The sequence below is a fragment of the Globicephala melas genome, chromosome 15 (genome assembly GCF_963455315.2).
Source record: "Globicephala melas chromosome 15, mGloMel1.2, whole genome shotgun sequence".
In the NCBI taxonomy this organism is placed as follows: Eukaryota; Metazoa; Chordata; class Mammalia; order Artiodactyla; family Delphinidae; genus Globicephala; species Globicephala melas.
This window is the reverse complement of record NC_083328.1, coordinates 44,272,720-44,285,195: the sequence shown is the minus strand read 5'-3', so window position 1 is coordinate 44,285,195 and position 12,476 is coordinate 44,272,720. Positions and strand designations below refer to the sequence as shown.

At 44.7% G+C, this 12,476-nt stretch overlaps 1 protein-coding gene across 3 annotated transcripts in view; it reads right to left on the bottom strand.

Annotated features, from left to right (window-relative positions):
* The window catches only part of KIF16B (kinesin family member 16B), a 275,553-nt gene that overhangs the window by 228,569 nt on the left and 34,508 nt on the right, over positions 1–12,476 (bottom strand). For all 3 annotated transcript variants that reach the window (XM_060285362.1, XM_060285363.1, XM_030872530.2), the window contains exons 4-7: positions 6,154–6,270; positions 4,326–4,423; positions 3,502–3,611; positions 528–670 (exon numbers count right to left, since the gene is read on the bottom strand). In XM_060285362.1, coding sequence (XP_060141345.1) covers positions 528–670; positions 3,502–3,611; positions 4,326–4,423; positions 6,154–6,270 — 468 coding nt within the window. The remainder of the gene's footprint in view (positions 1–527; positions 671–3,501; positions 3,612–4,325; positions 4,424–6,153; positions 6,271–12,476) is intronic.

The following is a 12,476-nucleotide window of genomic DNA, read 5'->3' as shown; positions in this document are numbered from 1 at the left end:
TATCACTCTAATAATCACAAGCAGCGCTGCGGGTGAGTTCCAGAGCCATAATGGACCGCGATGAGTTACCTTGGCCTCCAGCTGCTCTGACTGGCAACCCTGTTATCTCCCACAGAGCTGGCAACGATGAAAACTTTGACTTAATTAAGCACAAAGCAAGTTTTTTAATGTCTAGAACATGGCAGAAGCCTGCTAAATATTTCTTACAGGTATACATCAGGTTGCATTTCAAATGTAACCGCGGAGAAATCAGCACACAGCACGCGTTAAAGTCTAACGAACAAGAAAACGGCAGTCGGCCACCTCTGCTTCTCCTGGCTCACCACGGGTCGGTCCTCAGCTGGTGCCAATCAGCAGGGAAAGCCCTCAGGGACAGAGCCAGCCCCCCCCAACACACACACACACACACACACACACACACACACACACACACACACACACACACACACACACACACACACACACACACACACACACACACACACACACACACACACACACACACACACACACACACCTGCCCTCACCTGCGTGAAGTTGATGGTGAAGATGGCGTGAGACCTGCTGCTGACATCATTCATCCCTGTGGCAGCGGTGGTCCGATTGATGTTTCCTGCATCCATAAGCTCTTCGACATCACCGTAATTCTGTACTAAATGTTTGGATAAATCTGGAAAAAAAAAAAAAAAGGCGGGGGGGTGAAGAAATCTCCCCAGTATCTAGTAAATGGAAGAAGAAATGTACCTCTATGAAATAGTACACGACTGTACAAATCTGTGGTGGTTTATAACGCAGACTCAGGAGCTGGGCTGTCTGGGGTCAAGTCCAGGCTCTGCGGCTGACTAGTGGACTTTCACGGTTGTGAACAAGTCACTTAACCTCACTGAGCATCGGTCAACAATCCTGATAACGCATACCTATCGCATATGGTATTTAGGATACCTGTGAGATATCTTCATCAACCTCATGAGCACTAATCAGAGCCAGGGAAATATAAACACTATCTCCATGCAAAACACACATTCTTTCAAATCCCTTTTAAAGAAACTTTCCATTCATTTGTTGGGAAACATTCATATGGTTCTAAAATCAAAGGCTACAAAAAGTAGACTGTGTAAAAGGTCTTCCCCCTCCCCCATCCAATAACCCACCCCCAACTTCCCCTTCTGTCAGGCAACCCAACATTATTAGCTTCTCCAGACCCTTCCAGAAATAACCTATATGTATACAGGCAATTACATATCTATTAAGCCATCTTCTTTTCCCCTTTTATACATAGTAGCATACCATACACATTGTTTCACATCCTGCTTTTTTCTGTGTAATAATACATTGAAGAATATTCTGTATCAGTTAAAGTGATCCTTCATTCATTCTTTTTTTTTTTTTTTTTTTTTTTTGCAGTACACGGGCCTCTCACTGTTGTGGCCTCTCCCGTTGCAGAGCACAGGCTCAGCAGCCATGGCTCACGGGCCCAGCCGCTCTGCGGCATGTGGGATCTTCCCGGACCGGGGCACGAACCCGTGTCCCCTGCATCGGCAGGCGGACTCTCAACCACTGCACCACCAGGGAAGCCCCATTCATTCATTTTTATGGCTGCATAGCATTCGATTCTATGCATGTACCGTATCCAACAGTCTCCTATTGAGACTATAGAGGTTGTTGAGTTTGCTTCCAACACAAGTAACGCTGCTACAAATAATCTTGTATTTCGGTTTTTACGAATATGTGTGAATATTTCTGCAAAATAAATTCTTAGGTGGAATTGCTAGATGAAAGCACATTTGAAATTTTGATGGATATCACAAAACTGTCCTCCATAGAAGGCACTTTACACCCAACAGTAACAAGGTATAAGACTGTCTCTCAACACTGTCTTACCAGGTTCCTTACATCTGCCGGGACAGTTAACAGATGCTAGCTTGAAGAATTTTTATTTTGCTTTTCTCTGATTATGAGGCTGAGCCTTCTTTCCTCCATTTAAAAATCATCAGTATTTCCATTTCTGTGGACAATCTAGTCACATCCTTTGTTCATTTTTCTCCTTGGTTTTGGAGCTGCCTTTATTAAGTTATAGGAGCTCTTTATATATTAGACTTAACAAGTCCTTTGTCTGACACTTGAATTGAAAATATTCCCTCCACATTGTAAACTGTCTTTTTACTTTGCTTCTGGTGTTTCTGCCAAGTGTAAAGTTGGTTTTCTGTTTTGTTTTGTTTCACCATTTCAAATTTAACACTTTTATTTCATGGCTTCTGGATTTTAAGTAAAACATTTTTAAAGGCTTCCCTTCTCCAAATTTCTAGGAAAAAAAGTAATCCAGGGTTTCTTGCAGTCATTATGTCACTTTTTACTTTTAAATATTTGATCCATTTGCCACTTACCCTAGTATAAAAACTGAGCTCCAGTACCAAGTTACTTTTTTTTCTTCCTAGACAGCTTAATAACCCATATTCCCCCAATGTTTGAATAGCAGATTTATTAGAAACTAAATCCCCATTAAGTATCTACACCAGATTCTGGATGTTTCACCCTGCTTGATTATTCTGTCTCCTCGCAAACCCAGCTTTGTAATATGTTTTAACATCTGATAAGACAGTTAAAGGGAAAACATGAAGGCACAGTTAGGCTAAAAACTATTAACAATAATAGTTATCCCACGCTCCACAGAACAAATACACAGTTACACATTTCACTTTGGGCATTAAAAAGCAAAAGTTCAATTGAAAATTTACTAAAATGCAGATGAGGACCTGTTGGTGCACCCGGTATAACCAGGTAAAAAAGACAACGGAAACAGGAACACCTTTAAATCCATGACCAGTTCTCAGCCTTGCCTCCAGCGAGACACACAGGAACGACAATAGCCACAGGAAAGCCGATCTGTGTGCGATTCTTATAGGCCAGCCTTAACTCAGCAGCCGTATACAGAGGAAGTGTGTAGAGCTGACTGTTCTATTCCAAAGACAGCCTTCAAGCCAGCCTATTTTTTAAATAATTCGCAAGGGCCAGCCCTTCACCCGTCATTCCCTGAGACATTCCTCACAAAGGACCGTGACACAACTAGTGTAGCACAATACAAAGGCCGAGAACACAGCACAGGAACCTGCAAACAAGCTTCCCAAAGGCGAGAGGTCTCAGAGTCGCCCTATAATCATGTTACCATTAAGGTCAGTAAAAACACACTGCTAAAATGCAAGGCCATTTAAAGAGACAGGCTGTAGGGTTGCTTATCTTGCCTGGGAACTTGGAAAAAACAAGTTCCTGGAGTTCTTAAAGCCAGAGGAAATCTATTGGCAAGCCCCACAAAATCACCAAATGCCCAGTGAAGTATAAACGCATTAAATGAACATCGTGCAGTGACAGCACGTGCAATTTTTACTATAATGATTCCAAAAATAAATTTTTAAAATCTCGCCATTATCCTACATTTTTTTTCTCTGAAACTATTATTTTTACAAAAATTCCCAAGAATAGGGCTGTGAAAACATTCACTCTTACCCTCAACATAAGGTCCTTCTTTTGGATGCTCACGGACTCTTAAATTGAAGGTTTTGGATGACTTCCGTCTAAGTAGATCTCTCACACGTTCATTATAAATTTCTAAGTAGCTAAAAATTTCAAATAGAGTTGAATTCAGTAAGATGATTTCAGACATTAATAACAACAACAATAACAGCAGCAACGTGCATTTATGGGTGGTAACCATGTATCAGGTACAGCACTTTACGTGGATTATTTCATTTAATCCCTACAATAGCCCAGAGGTAGGTACTACTATTATCTCCATTTTAGGCAATAGAGGCTCAGGGTGATTTAAACAACCTATCCAAGGCCTCACAGCCTCTGCGGGGTCAGGCAGCCAGGAGAACCCTTGATTGCCACGTCTGCCCCCAAACCACTGACGAAACTGCCTCCCCACACAGGTTTAAGTTCAAGGAGGAAAAAACACCTCAACCACCCAGATCTATTTAAATAATAGATTTATAGTGATCCTACCAACATAAAGAATAACACAAATCCTATTCAAATAAAAGAATAAGGCAAGTGGGTATACACTGAAAAGTCGAAAGCTCACTCCATTTGAGATGAGCATCCTTCGTTAGTTTCCGACCAAGGCGGGTTGCCTCTACCAGCCTCCCAAACCCCAATCCAAATGGTACCCAAGGAAGTCACTGAACATGTATGTGCTTTAAGCTTGCCTTCCAACCGGCACAGCACAGGAGGGGGAGAGGCAGACTCTCCCCTAAGGAATCCAAAGGCTTTATCCACTCCTTGTGCCTTAAATCAAGCTTACACTCAGTTACTCAGGCCATGGGCCCTACCTGACTTCAGTTCGAAAAGATGCCTCATCCCATCTGGTGGTTTCATTTATCCGACTGAAGAGCCCTTCGCAGATCCGGGGTATTAAGCCAGAATCGCCCTGCAGTGGGAAGGAGGGACGCCTCAGCTGTCACTTGAAATAAAAGCAACCGACGATTGCATCTGCAATTGGCTGGGGTGGACTCAGACTCCAGGGGCCTGCAGGCCCGGCCCAGGGCCCAGGGCCCAGGGCGCAGCACTCATCCCCTGCAGGGCTGCTTCCTACTCTCTGAAATGAGAGGATTGAGTTTTCGAATTTCTACCTGCTGGGACCATGATAATATACAGTTATCAGCTAAATCATGGCTTGCAAACATAAGACGACTTATTCTCCAGCTTTCAAATAGTCACGTTTCGGTCGGCACTGACACGCTGACGAGCTTCAGAACGGTACCACAGACGAGGTAAAAATGTTCTCGTTAGAAAGCCAGACTTTAGGGCTTCAGTGTTTTCTTCTGAAATCCCTCACGACTTTCACCCAATCTCCCATCCCCAAAATAAATATATATATATCATCACAGGTTTAGGAGAATTTTTTTCCTTGATACCATTAAATCAGTATCAATTCTTATAACGAAAAATTGGGCCTTTCACCACATTTTTTCTTCTTACTTTAAAAAATAAAATAAAAAAGAATACCCAAATGGTACTCAACTGTAAGGTCAGAGAAAAACAGCTGTAATTTATGAGTGCTTTGTTGAACTTACATAAACTAGCTAAGAGGGAATCAACATGTAAATTTCATTTTTAGAGAAGGCTTTTTTCTCCAAAGCCACAGTAGGAAAGTAGGAAGAGAGAAGTAATGGTAAAAGGAAATGTGAAACTCTTGAAATTGTCTGTTCTTCTCTTATTCTTCCCTACTTCTCAGCATTGAAGATTCACTGCCCAGCGTATATTTTCTTCTCCTGGAAAGAAAATGCCTGGATTTAAGAAGTCAGGAGACATGCGCTCAAAGGCTTACATCTGGAAAGACCTGTCCTCCTTTAATGCATTACTTCTTCCACTAACCATCGAGCCTGTAGCATTCAAGGCACCACCGAGCCTGTCAGCAGGAAACCCAGCCATCCTCTGCTAGTCCCCCCACATCTAGAACAGGCTGGCGCCTCTCAGACTCAGTGAACAGTTTTCAAAACCACGACATGAGAAAAGTAAAACACACAAGCACTATCCAGGTCTGGAGAAAACACAGAATGGGATAAGTTCCTACAATCACGTCTAGTTCTTCCTCTGCCATATTTTGGGGCAAGTATAACTTTAAGGTTCTTAATTTATACGGCATAACTACTAGACTCCACATACTATATTTATAGCTATGTGGACTCTACATAACCTGTATAATTCCAACATTTTTTATGTATTCACTGGATTTATGTAGTACCTTTCCACCAAAGAGACTCTTTTTTTTACATTTTTCTTGGGGAAAAATGTTTTGAATAATTTTAAATAGAACAGCGTTCAATAATTTTATTCAAACTGTTGGGTTGGCAGAAAAGAAGAATAAATTACTTGTAGGCCCAGCATACTTTTTTGATAAGATTATAAAGCCTTTAGAAACAGAAAATGAACTGAGACTCCCATCCATTATTCATGCTTATAAACTTAAAACTATTTCTCATTTAAAATCTCTCAAAGGAAATTTCGTCCAACTTATTACTGAGTTTTACCTTATTGCTAAAGAATGATCAGAACATGAAAAGCAAGTTAGTACAGACCACGTAGATAAGAGATACTTTTATCAGTCCAAAGAGAGATAATGAGAAATTTTCTTCCCACACAGTGTAAACAACGTACAGAGTCTCCCATCATAGTGTATGACTTTCCTGATCCCGTCTGCCCGTATGCAAAGACACATGCGTTATAACCTTCAAATGCAGACTTCACGACATCCGTGCCAAGGGTTTTGAAAACCTGAAAGAAGAAAAAACAAAAAACCACAAAAGATACAATTACCATGGATTTTAATAAAAACTCCTTCAGTGTTGACAGTACTCTTGAATCCTACTTTCATAAGGATTACACCATGTACATAAAGCACTACAGAGCTGTTAACAACAGAACAAGTGTATACCCCCGTTTTTAATCAAAAGGAAACTTTTCTGATTTCCTTCATTTGATTTAATGAAGCAGAAAGCAACCCCATCCTTTTTCCCACTTAAGTTAACAAAAAATTCCTGAAACAGAAAAAGGTAAACAAGGCAAAGTGACGTCATATCTAGAAACAAAGACGATTTTAAAGCGTCATGATTTACCATTTCAGAATTAAATAAACTTATAAAGTGATTCATGCTACCAGACCTTCCAGAAACTAAGTATTCAATGTCACAGCAGCCAGAAAGTTACGGCCCAAAAACCATGTCAAATCAATGTCATCATTTTAAGGAAACGGCCATTCATCAAAGTCTCCGGAGGCTCTCACAGAGCTGAGTGATGAGTGGGTGCAGATGAGGCTGGGATGCCAGGCTCTCCCGAGTCAGAATCCAGTGCATTTTCCTATTTGGACATTTGCCCAGGATGGAGAGGGCAGGAAGACGAGCTGTGTAGGGCCTGGGTTGGCACTTACGGTGGCCTGAGTTCACGTCCACCGCACCACACAACTGCACTAGGATGCTTTGGGGAATGGAAGGGGGGTGAAGGACAAATACTTGACCCACACAATCGATGTAAAAGAAGCAAATCAAGACGCCTGGTCATCCTCCTTACACCCAGCTGGGGTGGGGACCAGCCAAAGCTTTCTAACCCACTCCTGCCTTCACACTGGACCCCGCCCCCTCCCTGCAGGGGAGACCAGGACACAAAGAGCACACAGAACACCTCCCTGCTTCAAAAACAAGGCACATCAGCAGCTGAAGAGACACCGGAGAGGGAATACGATCAGGTTCTCAGTCAGAGCCAGGAAAAGGTGTGCGGTCCCCCCGCAAAGGCCAGGGCGGGAGCCTCACCAGCCCCTCGGGAGGGTTCAGTCTCCGTGAGTGATGCCGGGTGAGCCCAGCTCAAGACACACCATCGTCTCCCCATAGGGATCTGGGCCCTCCAGCCAGATACCACCCCGGGACGGGGCTGACAACCACTGGCCCTCGTGCTCTCCCCTCCCCACACAGACATCCTTGCTACCAACACAGCTTGTCAGTCAAGGACGCCCCAGGCATCGTCTTCCTGCCATCTTGTTTAGACTTCGTCTCCTCGGTGGCGTCAAAGACGTACAGACTATCCTTCCAACCCAGCCGCTTCCACAGAGGACCCTCTCATTACTCTCCTTCATTCTGAGTTAAGTTTCATCCGTTTCAGCTTTACGAGCTGATATTTTCTGATCCTTTTCCCACATTCAGATGACTAACTCAACCTTCAACTAGAGCAGCTCACACCGTGTCTGTGATCGGTCCTCGGGGCGAGTAGTGTCCTAGATCCACTGTCCAGGGGGAGAGGTTAGGTCACTGGGCACACAGAGGGCGGCAGAGTGGGATCTGCACCCGGCCTCCCTGAAGCCAAAGCCTGCGCTTCTACAGGAGTAGACGCCGAGTCCTCTTCCCACGCTCTCGACATCAATCTGGAAGCCCCAACCCTACGTGGAAGGGCCTCCCCCGACAGACCCCCCACACACACACACACACCCCTCTGTGAAGAAGCAGAACCAGGAATCCCAGGGGGACTCTGGGCTCCAGACTAACCATCTGAGGTTCATGTTCACCACTATATATGGAGTAGGAGGAAAACTAAATATTTCTTTAATGCTTTTCTGATTAGACAAAAACCAAAAGGCAGATGTCACTTTTAACCACTTCACAGAGTGCCACTGGAGAGAAAGAAGAGCCTTCCAAAAGCTTCTGGAAGAATAAAGGAAGGCTCTTCTCTCATACTTTTGTCTGAGGCTAAAACAGTCATGGAAAATATCATATTTAAACCAAACCCCACAGTTTTCAAAATGGAACTCTTCCCCAGGGTTAAAATCCACACCTGCTACTTTACTCCTCATTTAGTCTCCAGAAAGCTAACTCAGCTGGAGTTCCTCCAGACTCAGGGGGCCCCGGAGGGGGTGGGGGGCCTGGCACTGGTGGACGTGACCGCACGACAGGCCTAGAAAATGCAGGTCCGGAGGCGCTGAGACCCAGGCCTGGCTTGGTCCCAGCTTCAAGTCGGTTGGGGACCCAGAGATGCAGCAGGACGGTGCCCACACCTACGGGGTTCCCAGCAGGGAAAACCGGATACCCCACTGCAGCTCCCACCAAGGACTGATTTACCATCGTCTACCAAACCGAGGTGGGGAAGGAAGGGGCTGCTCGACCGGCTGACGTCCTGCCCTCCTGGCCAGGGTCCCCGAGAGCCACTTCGCTGCTTGTCTGAGAGGCTACAGCGCTGACTTACAGAGCAAAGGGAGGCATCGCAGGGCCTCGCTTGAGGGGAAGTGCCCACAAGAGGGCGCTGTGAAAACAAAAGACTCTCCATCCAGCTGTCAACTGGGAAATTTTAGGTTTCAGGTTTCTCCGGAGTCGAATCAAGGAACAGGCAGTGCGAGATCAAAGCCTCCCTTTGTAGTCTGGACAACAATTAAGAAAATTAGACCTTACTTAATGGTCTTTAATTGACACGAGTATGGACTTAAATGGCTCACTGATTTTTTTTCTAAATCTAACATTAATTTGGAAGGAAGAAATAGGAACGGTCATCTTATTTGGAATTTGTTTAACATTATGGGAAACTTGACTTGTGCTATAGTAATGGGCATGATATATTGTCTCAAGATGCCTCTTCATTTAAATGATTTTTAAAAAGAAGAAAAAGACAAGGGCCGACATCACACTAAGCCTGCATCTTCCCATTTACAGCAGGGGTGAGAACTGCCGGCTCAGTTCCTGTGCAGGATCCAGCAGCATGAAAACTTCAGTCGATACAACACCAGCTATTAGAGATGAGGAAGATTACCTTCTCTTTAACAGAGTGTCTAAAAAATAGGTGTCTTCCCAAAAATGCCAAACTCACAGAAAAAGAGATCGGATTTGTGGTTACCAGAGGCGGGAGGCTGGGGGAGGGAGACTTGGAAGAAGGCGGTCAAGAGGTACAAACTTACAGTTACAGGAGAAATAAGCACTAGGAATATAATATACAACAATGATGACTACAGTTCACACTGCTGCATGATACACAGGAAAGTTGTTATGAGAGTAGATCCTAAGAGTTCTCATCACAAGGAGGAATTTTTTTTTCCTTTTCTTTTTATTGTGTCTATATGAGAGGATGGTTATTAATTAAACCTATTGCGATAATTGTTTCACGAGATACGTAAAGCGAACCCTCATGCTGTACACCTTAGACTTATACAGAGGTGTATTTCAATTATTTCTCAATAAAACTGGAAAAGAGGGGAAGAAAACCACTAGGAGTGTTCCTGGATCTCTGCTGGTTTTATTAACACGTGGTTCTGCTAGAAAGCAGTGTTTACTAACATATCTCAAAGGCTTTTTCAGTTTTGAACTGAATGTACGATATCAATAACCTGAGACTGTTCCTTGACTTTGGGTTCCAGAGTAAAGGAGCCAAAGCCTCTGAAGCGCGGACACCTGCAGTGGAAAGTCTCCTCCTCAGCTGAAAACTCTTTTCCTTCTCAAAGTATTTTTAAACTCTGGGCAGCTATTTTTAACTCCCCAAAGAGCTAAACGTGGGCTTCCCTGGTGGCGCAGTGGTTGAGAGTCCACCTGCCGATGCAGGGGACACGGGTTCGTGCCCCGGTCTGGGAGGATCCCATGTGCCGCGGAGCGGCTGGGCCCGTGAGCCATGGCCGCTGAGCCTGCGCGTCCGGAGCCTGTGCTCTGCAGCGGGAGAGGCCACAGCGGTGAGAGGTCCACGTACCACAAAAAAAAAAAAAAAAAAAGAGCTAAACGTGTTACTGCTTCCCTGACCTTGACTCTCACTGAACCCAGGATATGTGACCTGTTCCATAAATGAACTACCCACCCGTAGACGAGGCCTCTCAGTCAACAAACGCCTGCTGAGCATCTCCAGGGAGCCAGGCCCTGCTGTCCACGCCACCACTCCCGTCCCTGGGCTTTCCCTCGGCACAGCCCCTGTCCCCAAAAGGCCTCAAATCCAGGTTAAACAGGGGGGAAAATGCAGCCGCTCGCTGGGTAACTTAGGAGGGAAACCTTCATGGCCCTCATTCATCCTCTAATGAAGATGTTCTGAGGACCATGTAATGAACCAGCTTTTCCCTTAAACTCCCTCGTACCAGCCACTTCATTTGCATTCCTACCTGAAAGCCAAAATCTGGATTCCACTAGCTGCAACATTCTGTTCCTCACCAGACTCCTAGCTACCAACACTGACTGATCCACGTGCCTCAGGACCAAAGTCATCTTCGCTCACTCGCTCATCCATTTATTCATTCAACAGGGCTGCCCTGTCCACCTGTCACTGAGAACACACCAATCCTTAAACCCTTAAGACCTTCCAGGGGTATCTACACCGCCGTATACATCAGCCCCAGGATCTCAACTCTGCTACTATTCAGTCAATTAGACCTACAGACTTGAGAAGGTTATTTAAGCTGAGTCTCCTTGACAAAGAAAAATGGAGCTAAAGTCGACCTCATTTGGTTCTTGTGAGGATTAAAAGAGGCAGCACCCCTGAGCACCAAGCAGCGTTTCTGATTCCCCTGCAAACTCCAGCAGCATTAGTTCACCTTTCCTCTCCCGGCCCCTCTCTCATGCCCAGCACCCCATCTCTCCTCATGGCCCCCATTCCTACTGCTGTTGTCCTTCCTATGTTTCCCCAATACTGAATCAACAACTTGTAGATACTATCACTCCAGCCCTCTCCTTGGAACAACTTCTCCACGTTCACAGCCAATCTGAACTCCCAACACTTACATCGCCTCAGGAAGCCAGCCTCCTCCACAAACCATTCCTAAACCAACTACATTTCTCAAATGCTAAGGATCGTGCAACTCACCTGGGGATCTTGCTGAAAAATGCAGTTTGATTCAGTAGGTCTGGAGTAGTTCCTGAAATTCTGCATTTCTAACACTTTCCCAGGCAACGCTGAGATTGTAATACGTGGACACACCAAGTTACAAGAACCTACACCAGGATACCACTTCAAGATGCCATCGCGTGGGTCACAAGTCTGGGCGGGCAGGACAGGAATTTACGTTCGCTTTAAGACCTGGAGACCTGAAGCCATGCCTCTTATGGAGCTGTTAACAAGCCAGGGAGAAGCCCCGCCATGCGGGCATGCTCTCCCCCCTACCCCACACCGTGCTTCACCAGAACCCCGCTCTGCTCCAACACCCTGCTTGCCCCACCCAGGGAAATACACTAGTCCTTCTGGTCACATGACACACCATCAAGCGACGGTCCCCTGGGAGGATCTTCAGGTCTGTTCTTATCTGCCCATGTCATGTCTACATTTCAGATCACAAAATCCTACAGCACAGGTTTCCTGGACAAATTCCAGCTTCATTCTAGGTTCTAGAAAGATTCTGAACAAAACGATCTTGCTTTCTAGAATCTTTCTTTCTAGAACCTACAATGATCCATCCAAGCAGGGGGAATGTGACTTGGGTGTGAAGTGTACCTCCTAAAGCTCTGCATCGCAGCAGGACTCAAGGCCAACTGAGTTATGTGTCAGGCTTAGCAGTACACACAGGCAGACATCAGAGCTCCTGCGGATTCAGTTCAGACCACAGCAATAAAGCGAGGCACACAAATGTTTTGGTTCCCTGTGCAAATAAAAGTTATGTTTATACGATACTGTAGTCTATTAAGTGTGTAGCAGCATTTTGTCTAAAAAATAACATACATACCTTAATTAAAAAATACTTGCTAAAAAATGCTAACCATCATCTGAGCCTTCAACAAGTCGTAATCTTTTTGCAACAGTAACATGATAGATCATTGATCGAATATACTACTAATGAAAGAGTTTGAAATATTGCGAGAATTACCAAAATGTGACACAGAAACACGAAGTGAACAAATGCTGTTGGAAAAATGGCACCAACAGACTCGACACGGGATTGCCTCGACCTTCAATTTGCAAAAAAGCGTTAACATCGAGCACAGTAAAATGAAGTATGCCTGTAAATGTCCCCCCGAAAAATGCTTTACTTGCAAAGCTCCTTTAAA